At 29.2% G+C, this 22,179-nt stretch overlaps 1 protein-coding gene across 3 annotated transcripts; it reads left to right on the forward strand.

Moving 5' to 3' along the window:
• Nucleotides 1–919: 919 nt before the first annotated feature.
• LOC147067340 (retinol dehydrogenase 12-like) lies at nucleotides 920–21,328 on the forward strand. Of its 3 annotated transcripts, XM_085953629.1 has the most exons (4): nucleotides 920–1,065; nucleotides 5,907–6,018; nucleotides 18,385–18,670; nucleotides 20,394–21,328. In XM_085953629.1, the coding sequence occupies exons 2-4, from the start codon at nucleotides 5,986–5,988 to the stop codon at nucleotides 21,119–21,121; spliced, it is 1,047 nt and encodes a 348-aa protein (XP_085809755.1). In that variant the 5' UTR covers nucleotides 920–1,065; nucleotides 5,907–5,985; the 3' UTR covers nucleotides 21,122–21,328. The 3 variants fall into 3 exon arrangements, with proteins under 3 accessions (XP_085809755.1, XP_085809756.1, XP_085809757.1); XM_085953630.1 differs by lacking the exon at nucleotides 5,907–6,018; XM_085953631.1 differs by lacking the exons at nucleotides 920–1,065; nucleotides 5,907–6,018 and adding an exon at nucleotides 14,869–14,960.
• Nucleotides 21,329–22,179: the final 851 nt, after the last annotated feature.

Genomic DNA, 22,179 nt, shown 5'->3' on the forward strand with positions numbered 1-22,179 from the left:
ATTTTAATCGACAATTTTTTTGAAGTTCAACCTATCTAGAGCTATTTTAGTAATTGTACTGATGAATGAATGATAATATATTGATTGAACTATTTAAAATGTCTAAAATTGGAAATTTAGCCCAAGTAGGTACATTACAATTTGTATTTTTAAATCTACGTTTGATTAATAACGATATTTAGCGAGGATATAATGCAATGTTAGGTTGTTTTATACAATTGTTTATTGATGTACAATTCTAGTTTTTGTAATGACTTAACTTTTAGATGGATTTTTTTATGTTGGTTTGAAACATCCATACTTAAAATAAAATAATATTAATAATATACACTTTCAAATCCTATAATATTTCAATCATATTTCTATTGAACATTGTTTTCAAATATTAAACAGTTATATACATTACATAAGTAGATTTTTTTAAACAATCTTAAAAGAGTACTTCACAAAACTTTCTTAGATTAAAATAATACCAAATATCGTGTAGTGTATAATAGATTGGAGCTCAGAATAAACTAATTTTAAGAAAAACTTCAGATTGAAAACCTCTTATACATGCGTACTTATTCAAATAATAGATACTCAGATCAAGACTGATTTCATCCTTACATAGACACTGTCAAGTGAGCCAATAAAACATGGCCTGTTCATCCACACCATAATGCAGTTCTATTTTTATTTTAATTCGCAATGGGTTTGGAGGGAAAATTTTAGCAATAAAATCAATTTAATACAATTTCTATTCATTCTAAATAGTACCTAACTATTATAAAAATTCTATTATGAAGTATTAAAGAAAGCTTTTACTTTAAACGAATAGTTCAGTACCACTGCTGCAATGAGAGGTGTACAGATATGTGAATGATTAAAATGCGGTAGAGAAATGCCTTTTTGTGTAGAACCTGCCGCATTGTAATTCAGTTTGCGTTTGAATCTTCTAGCGAACAGACAGGCGAGTTTAGTGGACATTAAATAATTGTTAGCACACGTTTTTTTAAGTGACAATACTTTGTCGTCAAAAAGCTTCGCACCACGTTGAAAAAAACAGCATAACAAAAGTAAACGGTAAGTTTTTAACTATAGTCTAGTCATCATTAATTAAAGTGTTCTTTTTTCATTGAATCATTGGAAAATCACTTATTTATATTATGGTAGGTACTAGGTATAGAGTGTTAATATTGTTAAAATACATACGGCAATACAAAACACATTATTGTATTTGTATTATATAGGAAGACCATGAAGTGCATAAAAATATTTAGTTAATACCTACCTACCTACCATTAATAAAATATTATGCTCAATTTTCATATAGTTCAAAAATATAATTAACTTTAATTAGTTAAATATACAAATTGTGGTCGATTTCTTTGAATGAAAATTATAATAACAAACAATTATTATTATTTCACAATTAATATAAGTTTAACATACTTATATCATTTCTGAAATGTCGGTTCCGGAATTGGCAAAAATATTTTGGTCATGGTTTACTACCTACTTGCTGAAATTTTAATTAGATTGTTAATATTATTTGCAAGTTATTTTTATTTGTCGGTATATTTTAATTGTCGGAATTATGAATTCAACACTCAAAATAGAATAGTTTCCAAACCGGAACGTTCGATAACTTTCCGGAAATTTTAAAACGTCTTTGCTCTTTTTTTATATACCTACCATGTACTTCGTATTGAACTGTAAGAAAAAATATGTAATGTAAATGAGTTTGATATTTTCTTAATAATTCATGCACCATAATGCAATTTCTAAATTTTCTACGAGACGGAACGATAGTTTTTAGGATTTCACGAAACGGAGTTGCATTCCGATCCGCTCCGATCCACTTCAAGTCCTGGTTATGATAGAATAACTCATATTTACTCAAAACGCAATACGGCTATGTAATAATAATACATATAGCGAAGTAGATAATTGCAAACGTATTTCGTTGGGATTTTATGTAACATTCTATAATCTCAAATTCACATAATATGTACGCACATACGTTTTTTCTATGACGATAAACTTAAAATTGCTTAATAATATCACAAGGATGCATCAATTCTGGAGCAGAATTAAGATTTTTCAAAAAATGCGTATAATAATATTGTCACCTTAAAATTAAACAACTATTTAATGTCATACATACGATATTGTTTCTTTGTAAAATCTTATGTTAAAGAACCATTTTTACTACATTATTTCATAATTACTTTTTTTATAAGGAAGTATTTGAAAATTCTTCTTAACAATTTATTAATGTCTATTTCAAGACAAAAAGCAATCTTTTGGCAACAATATAATCGTTATTTTGTTGTGAAACTAGTTTTTTGTAAGATTATTTACCAGCTGCTATCAAAGTTTATATTTCTATAATCTAATTGTATATGTATGGACCAAAACATTAATTAAGAATTTAATTCATAACATGATAATAATATATAAGAACAAGTTTTAAAAAAATAATTTTGAAAAATCTCTTAATCTAAGACAAATATTGAACTATTTAATTACTGTGTAGGTATTATTACGTCGATATTACGAGTCGGTACGATATAACAATGTATTGTATGTATTCCGAATTTGGAAGAGACAAAAACAATTGGCTAAAACTTATTAAAACTTCATGGAATATAACTCAAGCAGAATGTAATATTGTCTTGTCTTCTCACGTTATCTATTTTTAGATTCCTTATATTTATCGCGTCAACAGTACATGTTTAGAATATTATATTTGAAAGAGCATATCATCCAATACATAGTTTGTTGCAATTAAAAATACATCATTATCTTACCAATGACTTTTTATCTATAAACTGTTTTTATGCATTCCTCAAGATGGCTACCGACTTTCGTGTTGCATTTCTTATTTAGAATAGTAGATAGATTATGACAATAAGTATTCAATTAATGTTGACCTCTTTATTTTATATTGACATAGAATCATTTTATCATCTTTAATCTATTACTCAAAATCCGACATCATTGTACTGACATACATCTTTTATGAGTGGCAATTAAATTCACATTTGAAATATTGCTATATTAAACAGTCAAATGCATCATTGGACTACATTATATTCATTTTTCAATATTGAGGGTATATAATTAGGTAAGTAACTACACTTTTTTCAAATGTGCAAATACTCATATCTATATTGTATTCATATTTGAATTACTTCAATTCAGTTGTATTTTATTTAGCAGATCATTCTGTCTAAATAAAATTTTACCAAATGACGTCGTTAGATCACAAATTTATGAAAAGTATCGCAATAATTGAATTTAGCCTTGAACTTGTGTAAACTTAGCACATTTTTTTAGTGTCTGTGTCAAAAATAAATACTTGCGTCATTCGTTAAAACTATATTGACTTCTTTGCCATATCGTAAATATCTTTTTGTTAATTTTGTGATTCATACATACCCATTTCGTTTAGATTAAAATACTGTTTGTTGGTTAGATAGAAATTGATTTCAAAAGAGAATTCGAAGAAATCTTACCTTAAGACATAATTAAGTAGATAATTTACATTATTAAAATGTCTTTAATTATTTTATAATATAAACTATTTATTAATTTATCATCTGACCTAATTCTACGTATATTATAGCATCAATCGTAATAAATATAAATTTTCTACTTAAAATATTTTTTAACTTGTATTTCATTAAAAAATATGTGCATATTATATGCGAAAGTAAAATGGAGATATGTCTAAAATCATGACCCACTTTTCAGGAGAGGCAAAATATTAAGTATTGGACAACTTTGTACCTACCTAAGTTTATGATTTTCTATATAGTTTTTTTGCAGTTTTCTAATTCAACAACGTTCATTTAACGTGTTTGATTCCTTTTTACGCATATTACAATATATATTATGCTTATCTCTCTTTTTCTTTCTCATACAGAATAATTGTATGAGTAGAATTCCAGGTTAATCATCGCAACTACTACTAATATGATATGCATCTTAGTTTACAATGTCTTTTATCGAGTATACTTTCTGATAGAAATAGATAAAATGCTTGAAAGACTAATTTTAATCGCGAGTACTCAACTTTTTTTTAGTGCACGAATATTTTTTTTCACGTCACGATTAGTTGCATTGTATCTATCTCACTACCAAGTAAACAAGGTCATTTGTAATTAAAAAATATTTTTAGACGTCATTGTTTACAGATCACCGAAGATGATAAAATGGTCTTCGCTTTATTTCTACATTTTGCTAAATGCATTTAGATTATCTTCCTTTTTTAAATGTTCCGATGCACCTACTTTTATTTAGCTACGCCATATTTTATCTGTGTTTGTTTAAAATATGTTGATATATCTTTACTGTATCTGTGATAAGTAGACACATGTTTTTTTCTTTTGTGCCATATCCGTTACCTCCGGAAGTCGGCGATGATTTTGTTAATACCTTCCTCAAGCTATCCTTCTCGTGTCTGGCAGGTCCTTACTTATTTGAATTTCAACATAATCAATGTTGCTTATTTTCATTATTCATAAATTATAAACAAAGCCAAATCATGCATTTCATTAAATTATCATTGTGTTTAGTCATTCAAAAATAACTTAATTAAATTCTCAGAAATTATTTCTACAATGGATAATAATACAACTTATTTCAATTACTATTTAGATGTCTACGTACTGGGATAATTTTCATCTTTAATTAATTACCTACCAATCAATCGATTGAAAAATGTTATTAAATAATTATTTCAAGCCGTGTGTATGTGGATATATGTTATTGTATTTTCTTTGTTGACCTTGGCATTGACCAAAAAATGAGAGGCTACGTTAGGTCAGTCCCCTCTACGTCACGTAGCCGCCGAAATTATGCAGTTAACACGTAGGTAGACAACAAGAGAGACCAACGCACGATTATATGCGAAACTCATTACATCAATATTCTCAAGATTTTATGAGTTGTATGGTGCAAAAATGTAACATTCGAATAATTTTCAATATAATAATAGCCATAATATATTACTACTAAAATAATTTATATTATAGTTGAATTTATTTTTCTTTCCAACTTATTATTTAGTCATTGTGTAAAAAGAAATAGCTATGTCTTTAAATCAGCCAAAATCAAATTTTAGATAGTTTTGGTCTTCGATGGTTCGATTTACTTATTTTGTATACTTCGCTTAATTTAATAATATTATGTCCTTTATAACGCAAACATTAATGTGGATGTAATAATCCCACATGAATTATTATAAATATTTACCATACCATCAAAATCAATCACGACTTTTCAGCTGCTTGATGACATTTAATTTTCCATAGCAATCTATGTTTATTTATGTTTAATATTGTTTACACCAACATGCTTCCAATGCATCTAATTCCACTAATAAATCAGCTGTTATGTTTTAATATTATTATTTTTTCTTTATATTATTATGCATTGCAGTCTACCAAATCGAGGGCTTAGTGTCAAACAACACTATCTACAAAAGTGCAACTTTACAGGAGAGCCAAAAATCGTTATTTTAGATTCTTGTAACTCAACAAGGGAAATGTTTATTTAAAACCTAATGTTAATATTTTATAATTTATTGTGTATTGTAAATTTATCTTGCTTATGATGATGTTAAAATTTATAGGGATAGTTATTAAAAAATATGAAAACAAGGGTAACTTATGTAGTTAGCGTTAAACTTTACTGACGATTTAATAAGAAATTAGAAAAGATTGACATAACGTTGTTTGACTATCATGTAGCCGTAAATGTAAAATAACGTTATCTCAAAAAAAAAAAAAACACGTTTTTTGTAGATAACGTTGTCTGACTTTGAGCACTCGAAATTATCTTTATAATTACATATATTATGTCTAACACTATCCAACATTCCAAGCTCATTGCTCTGTTATTATCATTTTATATAGGTTCCTACATTATCATTGGAATCTCAGATATCCGGCACACACGGAAGTTTTAGATATCTCTGTCCATCTACAATTCAATATGGAAACAATAACTGTTCCATTACTTGACTCTGTAAGTACCCACCTGCTACAACAATTTAATAATGGTTTCGGGAAATTCATTTGCTGTATTATATTTTTATAACTGCTTATATTGTAGATATTTATGGAATTAACTACCAGCTTAAAAGAACATGCTTTAGGTACTCAACATATCTACATATTATTATACAAGAGTTTTATGTCGATCATCCAATTATTACTACAATATGAAGTTACGATTATCCAAGATTCACTTCAGAGTTTACGGTATATGTTGACTTCATTAATTTTCAGGATTACAATTAAAAAGGAAATCATATTTGTTTACACATTAAAATTAATTATTTTCATATATTATTTGGTCTATGTTTACGGGCTCTTTTAATTAATTTTTTAATTAACGTGTTCATTTGCATTTGAAAACCAATTAGCAAAAACACAATTTTGTGCGGCCCGTAAGCATTGGGTTAAGGCCATGCTAGTTATCTATTTACTGGCACTATATTTAAGATCATCTCTTCTCCCACTTATTTGGTAAACTACCATTGTACGTTTTACCGATTATTAATTGTTGTACATACTATCGAACGAACAATCCTTATGGCCCAAACACATTACCATCACGGGACAGCACGTGACTTTATGATAATATGTTCAGGCCATAAACCACATTTGGATATTTTAAAAAATCCTAATATATTTCTAATTGATTAATATATGAGTAACAATAATTACAACAAAAACATTTAAAGCTCAATTTTGATAACTGTGTTGTCATTCATATATGTTTTTAAATATATTGCATTACACAGAGGTAAATCCTTTTGGCCTTTATATAAGGTAAAAGGTACTTAAAATTTTAAGGGCATAAATAACTACCAAAATTTTTATTTTTTTCATTATTTTCCCACTAATCGTATACTTTAAAAAAATAGATGTGCGGAATCAAGCAATGTTTCATATTAAGTACATCGATAAAATAAATAATAAAAGTACAGTTATCACAAATGAAATTTTCGATATAAAATAATGCGTCAATGTCAATCGCAAAAGTATAATATATAACTCGTGATGAATCACTACATATATTATACAATAAATTAAAATTTTAGTTAATATCTAAATATTAGTAGGTACTTACCAATTTATAATTATTAGTAGACATGCAAAATGGTTTCACACAATTCGCTATCATGGGTATTTTAATTTGACAGCTAAATAACTGGTACAAAATTAAATATACCATTTTGTTATACTAGTGAACTTAATATTGTTTATGTCTAATTTAATAAAGATTGCAATTAACAATCTGTGAAATGTTGATTGTTATTAATATACCGACATAACTGTCTAATTTCAAGCGAGTCAATAATTATTTTCCTTTTTTTTTGCACTAAACTAACATAAGATTTTTTTTAAATGTGAAAGGTACTCTCTCTTTGTATCGAATTTAGGCACCGTGTTATGCACGTAGGCCGCCTGTTTAAAAGATCGGTACAAGTTATTAAATATAAAAAAGATAATTTATTTTTCTTCGCAATCTGTATAATTATCTACCTACTTACGGTTTATTTACTCATAAATACATCACATTTTATCATTTTCTACGGTTTAATTTTGATTTCAACATAAAAATCTGTAGAATTTCTTTTGTATCTATATCAAATTGAGCTTCAGTATTGTGATCATACATAAAGTCGGTTATATTAAATTATATACCCCATATTTTGTTACTAAATACCATTGATAGCATTACAATCCCTATTAATATAGAGTAGAGAACCCTCCCTCTCATTTAAAACTCTTTAAACTTTAAACTAAAAAAATTTAAAAAAGGTAATATTAGGTATACAATAATAATAATTAAAGTACATGGAAGTACACAGAGTGAACTAGGTTGATAGGCCCTATCTTAAAAACTCGTAAAACAACGTCCACCTAAATTCACCTCGCGTAAGTTGAATATGTATATCAATATCCGAAGCGATTTTGATTAAACATAATTATTGCCCTCCCAATTGGCATTACTAATGGCCGGCTAGTTCTACACCTTGGGAGAACAAATAACGGATGTCCCTGATTTCTAAGATAATTATCAGAGACACACAAGCCAATACTACCTAGAATGGCAGACCTTCCATTTACGTCGCGTATAAGTTGTAAAAAATATGTAGGTACCTAAATTTACCAATACTGAATAATGGCGACTATGCAGTCGAAACAAATATTTTAATAATAATAAATAACATATATATGCTCAAAAATAAATTGTGAGTAATAATTTATATGTATTAGATACAAAATTGATAAATCATCCGAATTCTACGGTGAATCCAATAATTCTATGATTGAGACTCGTAGTTAATTTGAGGAAAGATTTCATATAATCTACCCACTTGCCTACTTATAAAAATGTTCTCTTTATTTCACATGCTATGGAAATTTCTCCGATATAATGTGTGTCCATAAAATATGATCGATGCAATTGTAAAAAAAGTAATCGAAACAACTTTCCTATGACCAATATCTCGATTAGAAATTTAAAAATCACGTTTTGGAATTATTGTGTTGTTCTAGGCGGCAAAAAATACTCTGACCTCGAATTGTATCGAAAAGTGCACCTCTGTGCCTAACGTTGTTCTAAAAATAGTTATTCTGGTTATTGTAAGACGATGATTTGTTATTAGAGATTTTACTTGTTTTTTTCGACAGTAGATCAATATAATAATTAATCTATTTACATTGCAACCACGTATTATATTTAACCTATCATTATAATTCATTATATGTACATGCATTTAAACTATGACAAAACTCCATTTTTCTAATATATCGGTATTAGTGTTTAAATCTTATATTTACAATCGCATAGAAACAAGTTAATTATTATAGAAATTCTTGAAACATTGAAAAATCCTAAATTATTTTGAAGACCGTCAAACCAGTTTTATTGAATAATATTATTTAACATTATGGAATTAAATAAAATTTATTTATGTGCATAAAAGAAATAATATTTTCCATATTAATATAATATTATTTAATACTTTGCAAGTTTGGCATCGTTTCGGTCACCAATAAACAATCTAATATTAAGATTAATACTCCACCTACAAGAGACATGTAGCGGAAAAATACGAAGCTTGCAATTTAAGACATTTTTTCGATAATTTTCATTTAAAGTGTTTTAATTAATAAATATGTATCCAAAACCATAAAGTAAAATATTTTTTTATTTAATAAAGATAAACGTACAATCAAAAAAACGTTATTTATGATTAAAAAAATTAATTCCGCGCAGCTAAACAAATAGAAAGCGAATATAAAAAATAAGTACATTAAATTTATAATAATCTCGTATGTATTTAATTTGTATCTACTCTTATTATTCATCATTTTTTATTATAATTTTAATAAAACGCCTAAAACTGTGGATTCGATACACTGTTTTATTTTCATTTATTATTTCCTAATATGTTTTTACACATCATAACGTCTAATTAAGTTACTATGATATAATCCGTGCTATTTCCTGACCACGTCATTACCCACATTAATCTATTATAACACGCAAGGGACCATATTAAATTGTTATCTTCCTTGTTGGAAACATGTTCAAAATAATAACAATTGATAAAATTCCATCACATGCTTAATTATAATTGGCGAAAATCTATTAAGTTTATAATTTATGTAACATTTATTGTCTAAGCATTATTTTTTACATTTTGCCTATTTATACCATTAAAGAAAAGGTAGATTTTTTGCATCACTCTTAGATAACGACAGGTATAAATAAAATTCGATCTCGATCAATCATAATATAAATGTGAAATATATTATAGAGTTCAATCCTACGCTTAAATTAGGTAAGTTTATTTATTCCCAATTTACACTTCATAGCATGAAATAGGCTGAAGAATTTTTCTATTGTGCTCTTCAAATAAAAGTAATAATTTAAAAAGTCTTTTGATATTGTATCTGTTTCAACCGGTTTGATATTATTAAAAATATATTAGTTGAATATTTATGTATACACATATTTTTTTTTTTAAATAAGACCACGAACATTAAGTATTTTTAGAATTGGAATTTAGCAATTCGCTTAATTACTGAGACTTTTCAATATCGCAGCATCGGTTATGTTAATATATTATACGACTCGTTGTGAAATATAATTATATCGTTGAATGTCAAATTAAAATCTGTCACACAACATAAAAACACACTGTTGCATTGTAGACTTTGTAGCCTAATTACTTGACTAACGTGTCAACTCCATAAGGCCCGTTTCAGACGGGACACCGGTGTCGCACTCGATATAATATAGGAGGACTTTGTATTCGAATAAAAGGGCCTTTGTATTATTTTTATGAACGCCCCAGAGCTAATGAGTCAACGCATAATTTCGCGATATAAATTAGAACATAAAACTGGCTGCGGTAATAAAAACAAGTGTATCGGCGGCTTGAGAATGTAGCAGCCGACGGAAAAGTGTACCGGACATGCGTTGACTCATTAGCTCTGGGGCATTCATAAACATAATACAAAGGTACCTTTATTCTAATACAATGGCCTCCTATATTATATCGAAACGGGCCTAAGAATTAAAGTATGCCTGCTTCACACCTCTGAAATTATAGCATACAATATTTTTTAATTGATATTCATCATAATGTTTGCAAAATACCTAGCAAATAATTATTTTTTATTCCAAATCTTTAGTTATTAATTAATATAATATGTATCTATTATTTCACTTCCTGTTTACATAGTACATAAATATTTAAATTTTATATATGTATCTAAATAATATTCCGTTTGGTTCAGTTTTTCTTATGATATCGTGGCCTTAATAGAAAAAAATCCAATGACGTGCCAACGTAGGTATTGTTTATATTAGTCATAAAATAAATACCTGTCGGATTTAAACTATTATATCTTATATCCCACTTAAGAATGTAATAATTATTATAATGACGTTTTAACAATATATACTTACAACAATACTTACTACAAACAATAATTATCACTCAAACATTTTTTACTAAATTGAATCGTAGAAATAATTATTGTTATCGTATGTTATGAATTTATCGAATTGGTTTAACATCGGATAAGTAATGAAATGATATTTCTTTCAATCAAAGATTCAATGATAGTAAAACTCTCGTTTAATATTTATTTTTGTAGGTACATACTAAACGGTAATAATTCTTAACCCTTGTCAGTTGTACTTGGTTATACCTATTCTGCAGATGCCCATAGGTGGATGCCAAGTCGCCAAATCCGACCCCTATGATTTAGTACAAAAAAGTCTTTTAGTTATAAAAAAACTTTTAAACGTAACTTCTATTAAATACTTCAGTCAGTAGTATTAATAAATTGAAAGTTCAAGATGTAAAACAGTAGAAGTGACATATTATAAACAATAATAATTAGGAACATATTTCCTGTCACTGCATATTATATTAATATACGAAACAGAATACAAGTACGTAACTGTTTTATATGAAAAGTTATAAGCATTTTAGGCCAAATATTGGATTACATTCCATGGTCGCCCGTCCATAAAGTATTTTTAATATGTTATTAAGAATACTATATTCAGCAATCTTATATCAATATATACCTATAGCAATCTTTGTAAATATGTAAATAATTTGATCTGACTCGCCCTTTGTATAATACTGATAACATTGATAATGTATATTTTAATAATTATATTGGAATAGTAATAATGGGTCATTTAAGATAAGAACAAGATCTTATTCATGGATTGTATGTAATGTGATGTACCTACAATTTACAAACTAGTTTTTACTTTGTAGTTGATTTACTCAACTTGGTCACCTATGCATTTTTATTTATTGAATTATCGGCATCTCAACTATAACTAAGTATCAAATTGTTTCACGCTGGAAAAAGCTACCTCTTCTACAATATACTATGTAGGATTGACTAAAGTTTCGTATTTCGTGATTAGATATCAATACATAGACCTAATACAGTACCTATTCACAGTGGCATTTTTACTTGATGCAGATGACTCAACCAATTCGTCAGATGATTTAAATAAAAGGTTGTCTTAAAAAAATTTAAACAAGTAATAAAATTAATACATCATACAAAAATCTTAAAATATGCGTATTTCTCACAAATTGAGTATAAAACAGTACCAAGCATAACTATATCTTTAGAACCAACAACATACATATTCGCTCAAACAGATGCTTACTTGTACATACAAAATAAACCACTAATATTATTATGTGTCAACACTGGCATCCTCAATAATAATGATTTTAATGGGTGTGAATTGAGGTTTTTATTTTTTTTTTGTCGTTGGGGGCCTCAAAATTAGTCAGTTCATCTCTAAACCCGCCACTGCGTATTCAATATTAATGAGTCATGATGATTTTTTCAGATGTTCCATTGAAATGGAAACGTTTAGGCCATACCATCACACAATAAACGCGATTGTCTTTATAAATAATGCACTGGCAAACTTTGGAACCATGAGAGATTTTATTAATTACTTTTCTCTACCAAAAAGCGAGGTTAGTGCTCACCATTAAGCATGATTGACTTCGGTTAGCATGGATGAATCAATAAAAAAGAGCACAATAATGTACCAGGCACATCTAAATTATAAAATCACAGTGACATCGCGTCAACAAATTAATAATTATATCACACCAACCGATCAAGTGACAATAGTAATATTATCATTGATCAGGTCACGCTGTTGTATTGTAGGCTTACGTAGAAAATGGGAAAATATCCCAGTGTGGTGCTATAAGCCTGGAATGGAACATGGCTTCCTCATACAGCTCTATTCTGCTCTGTATTCCATTCCCCTTTTCTTGTGGATGACTCCCAGCACTCGCGAGTATTTCTGTATGCTATCAACCCACCAAGGTTGTCTTTCCGCACTGCATTCTCCTTCTGGTCCACGAAACGTGAGGCGCTTCGCCAGTGCTTGGCCATCATACGTGCTGTACCTATTTTCATCAATCTAATTATTGCATCAATCATTGAAGTTAATAGCCCCACCAAAACACCCAGCCCCGCACCACACCCGATCTTAATCGGACATATCACGGGAAATATAAATAACGGAAAAAAAATATTTTTTTAAAAACGGTACATGTTCAAACACGAGCGTTACCATTATCTTACTCCCTACTTCATTTATCGTTTTTCAATTTATGGCTACGGCCGTATGTTGTAGCTTAACCACTGGGAAATGCCAATAAAAATGGCGTATTTCATAAAATACTACCTTCTTCTTAGGTCAATAATTATTATCAAGCAAACATTATTCGTAGGATGTTTATCACAATTGAATGGTCAAAGACATATCTTATAATCAGTATCTTTAGAATTATCTTCGAATGTGTTAATCGTGCCCATTTTTGAATAGTAAAATGCCTAATTCTTGTCAAATTTGGGACCAAAAAGATTATAAAATATAATTTTTTATCGTAAATATGTCACTATATAATGTTAACATTAATTTTACTAATGGTTTTTTAAATGCGTTTAAAAAATAAATAAACAAAATAAAATAATAAAAAAAGAAAACTATTTTATGTAGGTAATAAAAATACTTTATGCAGTTATCAAATGTTTAAAATAAATATGAAGGATAATAAGGCTTCAAAATTATATAAATATATTATCTACAACGTTCAAGGAATGTCCAGGGTTATGCTCTGAAAATACCATAAAAGCTCCGTTTTGACCTACGCTAAGCATGTGGGCCCTTAATTTGGCGGCCCATTATCAACGCGGGGTCCTACCACTGCGCGCACTCAATGTACTGGTAAATACACCCTTGATCGTAGGAATAATAACCTATTAATGAATATTTATATAATTTAATTTTAAATTAATAAAATAATTATTTAAAATTAAAAATAAATAGTAAATTTAAAAAAATTAATTAAAAAATTAATTTAACTGAGTGACCAATTACCTCTTCCTATACATTAGTGAATAGATGCTGCTTATTGCACTTTTTTATATCTCATTAGTTAATAATAATCTACTCAATGAGTGGACTTAAATTGGCACCACTATTACAATATTATGAATCATTGTTTAGTTGTTGGCTGTGTGTTTACCAATCGGAAAATATCTAATATGTGTATATCTATTCAATTCTATTGAAAATACACTCATTTACGAAATGTTCGTTTACATGTTTGTTTTATAAATTCATTTATCTAAACCAACATAGATCGCGGATACTAAACACGTCTTACATCGGTCTTACATGCATTTTTGTTCCAATTTTCGAACAATAGAACAAACGTTATTATGTAACTATGTCTCTGCACACTATATAGATAGTATAATAAGCAATCGACGATTGAATTCTGATTTCAGAAGCTAAACGTTGCACAGATCGTAAATCATTAATTATTATTAATACTAAGTATGAATTATTTGTAATACTACCAACTAAAATCCCAACAATTACTATTAAATTGTGTACATCAAAGATATTGAAGTAATTCTTCTTATATAGAAATGGAGCCTAAGATTTCTTTGAAAAACGGAACCGAACTATTGAACCAGGGTTCTGATTTTATGGAACAGGGAATTTTTAAAAATTGGAGCTCAACCAATTCTACTCAATATTACATGAAAATAGCCTGCCTAGCTATAGGCAAGTAGGTATTAATAATATTAAAATTATCGGTATGTTAATTATTATAAATTGTTCTATCATACTAATTATATTGGTTGATTGGTATCCCTGCCAGTCACGGTGCACAAGCCGAAGGTAAAATCACTCATTTTATTCATTAAGTTGGTACTTCTGGTAGTTATTCGTGTTGAGACGACCGAAGACACCTGCAACAGCAGCAGCACACTCGAATTATTTGTCTCTTGGTACGCAGACGTCGTGCCATTGTCGTGAAACTACAATAATTCCATTCTCAAAAAATATTATGATTGCATGTGAGTACTTATTTTTATTAACGTACGTTTTACTTATGGCAACATTGTGGTATATGATCTTTTGTCATGTTTCCTATTTACATTTACCCCGCCAGTGTTAATTATTACAACTAAACTAAAAAGGCACCTAGGTTATAGGTATGTAGTAGGTGTTAGTTATACAGTTTACATTCAATAGACATAATAATACAATGCTTTTAATGTTTGCAGTGTTAATAAATTAATCAAATCTCATTTTTATTAGTGACAGAAATTAATCGATGATTACAAACATCAAATAAAACTTCAATTAATATTTTCATTCATTCATTAGTCATTACAATGCTTATGTTATATTATTATTTTGTGTAATTATGTAATTTTGTAATTAATAATATAAAATATCATTAATATAAAGCTCTGCCAATATTTGTGTAAAGTTTATGCATGATTTGATATTTGGATGAATTCAACAATAATTATTAGTGAAACAAAACATTGTTTTAAAAAAACTTTGTGTAGTAAATCCAAATTAAAGTTTCCATGAACATGATGCAGTATCATTGTATGTACTGCGTAGTAATTATTTTTCTATGTTGCAATTACTAATATTTCGTTGATATTAATAATTAGTGTAATTTAACAAATCATTTGAATTCGATTAAGCTCCAATAATATCACGTAGGCATGTACTTCTCTGTTGCAACCTCCGAAAATTTCGTAGGGACCCGTTCACAACATGTTTCGTTTTCGAAACTCATCTTGAAAACAGGTTTCTCTTTGCCTCACGGACAATTTTGTCAAAAATTCTTATACAAATTGTGGACAGAAAGCGTACGTACGCACTCGCTCTATACTTTTTTTTACTAGCCCATAATATATTTACAGAATTATACAAAAAACTTTTATGAATTAATATTACAATAGTTGGCGGTAAAACCAGACATATACTTAGTCAATTTTACATCCGGCTTTCAGTTTAGTGTATATTCTAAGTACCTATCAAGATCAACATAGTATTGTGTAGGTCGTAGGACGTAAGTACATAATGATATTAAAATAATAATAAAAATATTTGTTTGTTATGTATATTCAAATTAAAATATTTAAAATTACAAGATTAAAACAAAATCATTCTTGTTATACATCTCTAATAGTTTCCTATTATAATAAACTAACGATACATTTTTTTAAATTTTATTATAAAAACATTAATAAATTAAATTAAAACATTTTAAACATTTGTGTTTTGTTAACATCTTTCTATCATACTAATATAGTACTTTATACAATTTGGTTAAAACTGAAAGGAATATTTTAATTAGTAATTGATTAATACCCGATAATAAATATATTTATTCTCGTTCAATGGTATCCTTGATTTTTTTATCCATAGTATATAAATAATATTTGATACTGGTAAAAATATATCCAAAAAAATACATTTTTTTAAACACTAAAATGGTTGTAGGCTTCAACCTTTCAATCCGTATTAAAAACTGGTTTTAGACAGTAATAAATTAACGATTATTGTCCGTGACTATTAACTTCTTTCAATGCCATTTCAAATACCTAATATCCAAAAAATATGTTTAATAAGAAATTTTTCCTCAAACAAAATCAAATGTGAAATATTATATATTTTCGAGACACATGTTTTTCTGTTAAATATTCTAGACTTGCACACTTTATAAATACACTATAATGCACATGATATCTATCATATTGTATGTACCTACTTATTTTATTTTTTTATTATGCGGCTATTCTTGATTGCCACTTATTTATTTCATAACAAATACTATACATGCATGAGGAATCACTTACTATGTTAATCAAAGAGCTAGAAGGTCTTCTTCAACATCAAAGTTTAATATATTTTGAAGGTTATTATGTCTACCAAGGTTTGATTCAAAATATTGCAGTGGCATTGCGTTAAAAATATACGGAAAAGTGAAAGCGGCCATGAAAGTAAACTATATTTGACCTGTCGAAATGAAAAAGAAAGTCTTGCGGGTCTTGTGTAAAAACCTTTTCTTATACCTTCTCATATTATTATATTGACGCTAGTATCTACAATATTTTTGTCTAGAATCCACTCTTTCATGAAACCATGCATTATTACTGTGATAAACATAATAATAATAGGCTCTAGGTCTAGGTTGCCATGTTGACTATTTGTATAATTGATATCACTTCACATTAATAGATTCAATTATTATAAAACGTAGGTATGTGGGTACCTGCGGACTTAATAAAAATCTTTATGTATAGATACGATCTATGAATTTTCCATGCAAAGATTATAAATTATTATTGCGTTTGCTACATATTAAACAAAATGCAATTAAATAGGGACCAATCATAACGGTATGTAAATACATTGAACACAACAATCTTGAATAATAACATACATTTATATCAATCTACCTTTACATGTTATATGTAACAGCATTGCATTATATTATTTTAAACCGTTACATTTTTGACATGTTTAGACATATATAATCTAATATATATCCTTATATGCATTCACTATATCAGATGTATCAGACGCCATTAAATTAATTCGCGCATTGAAGTTACCACAACTGCTCCTCACCACACCCGGTCTTAATCGAGCGATCACGCGACCCTAATTTTGATGTGAAGCATCATTTTTTATGACTGGGAATGTCTCAGGAACAGTTAATACGTAGATAGTACCTAATATGTAGCCAGATTCATTATCTCAAATATTCACGATTGTAGCAAGGAATCAATTTTAGGAAAGAGTTTTCGATTCGCAGCTTGGTACCTATCTACCTGTGGTGTGCGGTGACTTTTGCTTATAGGAATAGGTACCTACTGTCAAAAATACATACTTAACTACTATTTGCTAAATATTATATACTTAGTAGTTTTGTGTGTGATATTTCGAATAGGTAACTCTGCGGTATTCTAAACATAGTTATGTAATACTCATAATAATATTATACATATCTATAACATGAAAGAGACATTCAATTGTGAGTCTCGGGAAAGTACATAATATACAAATATTATTCAATCTTTGGAGAGAGTAAAATGTACAATACATACAAATTATTTATCGAATATTTATGGGGATGGTTCTCATTTACAGCATATAATATGAACTGCACGCCACTGCTACCTACATATCATATAAAAAATATTGACAGAAATGGTTCGATTGATAAAAAGTACTATCACATGTTCTATATATTTCCAAATATTATTATTTTTGTTCAATAGGTCCCCACCTAATAATAATGTTATTTAATTTAATTGGGACGCCAATATACGCATCAACGATAGCGCGCTGCTTCCCACTGTTTATAGTCATTGTTTTTGCTTACTTTGGTGAACCTAACAATTCTAAACAAAAAATACTTGATCAATTAAAAATTACTTACTTTTGATGTTTTTTTTTTTTGTTTTCCAGAAAATGAGTTTTTGGAGCTGGAGTTACCTGTACGTCATCATTCCGGTCGTGATAGCTATTGGCTTGCTCATTCTCTTTACAATCCTAGCTGTCCTCGGTGGTCTGAGACTATACGCTTATTTGACTTGTGGAAAGTGCAAGAGTCGCTCAAGGATGGATGGAAAAACTGTTATCATCACCGGCGCCAATACTGGCATCGGAAAGGAGACGGCTCTAGCCTTGGCGAAGAGAGGAGCCCGAGTTATTATGGCTTGCAGAAATTTGGAGCTCGCTGACAAGGCCAGAGGTAGCGTTTTCTTTATCTTTACTTCATAATATGTTTTACTGCGTAGATATCGGTTAGATTTAAAATAACTAGGTACAACAGTTTGGGCACAATTGACAACATATTTTTTCGTATATGGCTCGAAATGGACCGGAGTGCATTCAATTAAGCGGTTCATAAAATTTTCAAAATTATCGCTCCGTCTTGTGGAAAAATTAATTTGACCGTCTGAGGTAGATAAGCCATATAACAAAGAATCTAACCCACTTATTTTTATAAATTACACATAAAATTAAAAATATATGCATTTACTTATATATTTATCTACCTAAATATTTTCGTAAAATTATCGAGCGCTCCGGTTCGTAAAATTTTCAATTTCGAGTACTGAACTAGGTATAACAAATTAAATATTGTAACTTGTATTAGGCAACTACTTTATAAATTATCTTTATTACGTTGGTAGGTAGGTATATCTATAATAGTATATCTTAATAAAAATGTTACAAAATTTTAAGGGAATTGATAATACCCCTACTATCATTCATTTATCTAGGTACCTTTCGCACATACATGGTGGCCATCTGTCGCATTCCAGTTTGTGTATCACAGGTATAAAATTCTTAAATAGAAAATTAGTTAGGGACCTACCTACCTTTTTTAATAAAATTTGAAGTAGGTATCATGTTGCGTGACCCCCACTTTCCCTTATAAACAAACTTCCCGTCTACTTTACTGCCTTGTCTCTCAGTTCACGCTGTATAGATAAATTATTCTACAGTGATACCATGGATACCGCAAAATCGGCTTGCAGTGTAGTGGTATTTTTTCCAACATTGAAACAGCCATTGTAGCGAACACTGCCAATACACCTGCGATTCGCCTATGGTGCCATTGTGGAGTAATAATATTTACCTCTACTGCCACTCAAATTCCTCGATAGGTGTTGTTTTTAAGTTGCTGCACTATTATTGCCATTGATGCTTTGGCAATTTGCGCCATTACTCCATCCTGTTGAAACCACATCAATGACGTATCAGGCTGCTTTAAAAAAATCGATCATTAACCGATATCGGTCACCTGTTTCAGTGGCAAGTGTTGATATTCAAAAAAAAATTGGGACCATTTATCTTTTCGGACGGCACACCGCATCAAAATAATATACACTAAAATGCAAGCACTTCCCACTGATTTTTTATTAGTATTACTATTGATCCGTCAAAAACATGCAGTAATTTCCTGAACGTTGATCGGATAATTTCCATCACTAAGCGCATTGTGTTTGAATAATAATCTAACCCATTAACTGGCCATTGCACTGGATTAGTTACAAACTAAAAAACAATATGATTTTGTTTACCTACAGCTTTGTATCTATACAAAAAACGGCCACTCTACCAACTTGGCCAACATCATGCTAAATTCTAGATAATCTCTTCCTATTTATTATCCGCCAGAAATACCTAGTTTTTTTTATATTCTAGATAATAAATAATAACAACGCTTTTTAAATTCTCCCTTTTTACGAATATTTAATAATGGATCATGATTTATAGGTGATTCTGTTCTATATAATTAGGCGTGTAATCGATTGCTTTCATACAAGTTTGGTTTAGCTTAGATAGTCAATGTGAATCAACTAAATTTGCTTGATAAAAACAAATACCAGTAAAACTTTTGGTAGACTAGATAGATACTTACCATTAAAATTTACATTAATACGACTTTTTTTTAAATTTTACAGCGGAAATCGTCGAATCAACCAAGAACACTGAAGTCGTAGTCAAGAAACTTGACCTGAGCTCATTGAAATCTGTCCGTGAATTCGCTGAAGATGTAAACAAGACTGAAAAGAGCCTTCATGTACTAATCCACAATGCTGGATTCGCGCAAACCTTCAAAAAGACAGTCACAGATGATGGTTTAGAGACCACAATGGCCACAAACCATTATGGTCCATTCTTGCTTACACATCTCCTCATCGAGCTAATGAAGAAGAGTGCACCAGCAAGAATCGTAGTAGTAGCATCAGAATTGTACCGTATGGCATTCTTGAATCTGGAGAATCCTAACCCAACATCAACATTCCCAGCTTACCTTTACTATGTATCCAAATACGCAAACATTTGCTTCACAAAAGAATTGGCACACAGACTAGAAGGCACTAAAATCACCGCCAACTGTCTTCACCCTGGTATGATTGACTCAGGCATTTGGAGAAATGTGCCGTTCCCTCTAAACCTTCCCCTCAAGCTCATCATCAAGGGATTTTTCAAGACTCCAGTACAGGGTTGCCAGACAACACTCCACGTTGCAGTGTCCGAAGAAGTAGAAAATGTTACAGGAAAATACTTTATGGATTGCAAGGAAAGGGATGTTCATTCCGGAGCCAGCGATATGGCCAAAGCTAAGAAGCTCTGGGAAATCTCTGAAGATTTGGTAAAGCTTCAACCGACTGACCCCAAGATCTAAATATAATTTTGACTCTTCGAAGTTGTTCCGAGATGTTGTTCTCACAATATTATATTTATAATGAAGCAGTATGAACTTTATTATATTTAAATTTCATATTTTTTCGTATTTTTCTAAGACTAGTATTTTATTTTTCTTAAATTATTGCATGTATGTTGAATGCGCTTATGATAAGATGACTATTAAAATGTTTTTTATTTACAAATACTTCCACTGCTTTTACTTTAATATCCATAAATGTATTCTTATCCCAAATGCCTAATTAGGTAGCAAGTTATTTTACAGATTCTCAGTTATGTCTATAAAACAGTAGTCTTGTACTCTTGAGTGACTACCCAATTGTAACATATTCAGAAGAATTTTAAACAAAATATTTTAAGCCACCCAAAATAATGCTTTCTAATGTCATAAAAATAAATCTGAAAAGTAGAATGATTAATTTAATAAAAATATTGTTATACATTCAATTTACAATATGATTTTATTTTTACATTATCACATGGATAGTTTTCTTTATTCAATATTGATTGTATTACATTATTTCGCATTTAAAGAACATACTATTTTTATCCAGAAAATCACTCAATATTTTTTTTCCATTTGACTATATACAAACCGGTCATCCATCATCATTTAGGTAATTTTATATCAGAGGTGCGATCATCTTGAATTACATTATCAGGTTCATTCACATCATATGACTGAATAATTTTAACATCACTAAAATCGGTGATTAAATCAGAATCGATTACTTTACTTTCACTCATGGGCATTAGATCATAATATATGGGGTCAAATTTTCTTGTACGTAGAGTTTTCAGTGACAACTGCTTTTGTAAACCGTCGATGTGACTATCTTTCACCTTCAATAAATTTTCCAGATGGGTCACCTGTAATAGTCATTAAAATTTACAAATAAAACTTTTACTGTTGCTGGCTAACACATCTAATGCTGAAAAATCATATTATTCACACTATAACAGATTAATCATGGTATAACATTACTAATTAATATTCAAATCCAAACTCAATATACCTTTTGGTTAAGCATGCAGATG

The sequence above is a fragment of the Rhyacophila brunnea genome, unplaced genomic scaffold (genome assembly GCF_057557595.1).
Source record: "Rhyacophila brunnea isolate RB1 unplaced genomic scaffold, BYU_Rbru_1.0 scaffold_4, whole genome shotgun sequence".
NCBI classification, from domain to species: Eukaryota; Metazoa; Arthropoda; class Insecta; order Trichoptera; family Rhyacophilidae; genus Rhyacophila; species Rhyacophila brunnea.

Coding starts and splice junctions, on each gene's coding strand:
- LOC147067340 (XM_085953629.1), top strand. CDS start 5,986: ATGGAAACAATAACTGTTCCATTACTTGACTCT. Junction 6,019..18,384: donor CTGTTCCATTACTTGACTCT/GTAAGTACCCAC, acceptor TTTGTTTTCCAG/AAAATGAGTTTTTGGAGCTG. Junction 18,671..20,393: donor GCTCGCTGACAAGGCCAGAG/GTAGCGTTTTCT, acceptor TAAATTTTACAG/CGGAAATCGTCGAATCAACC.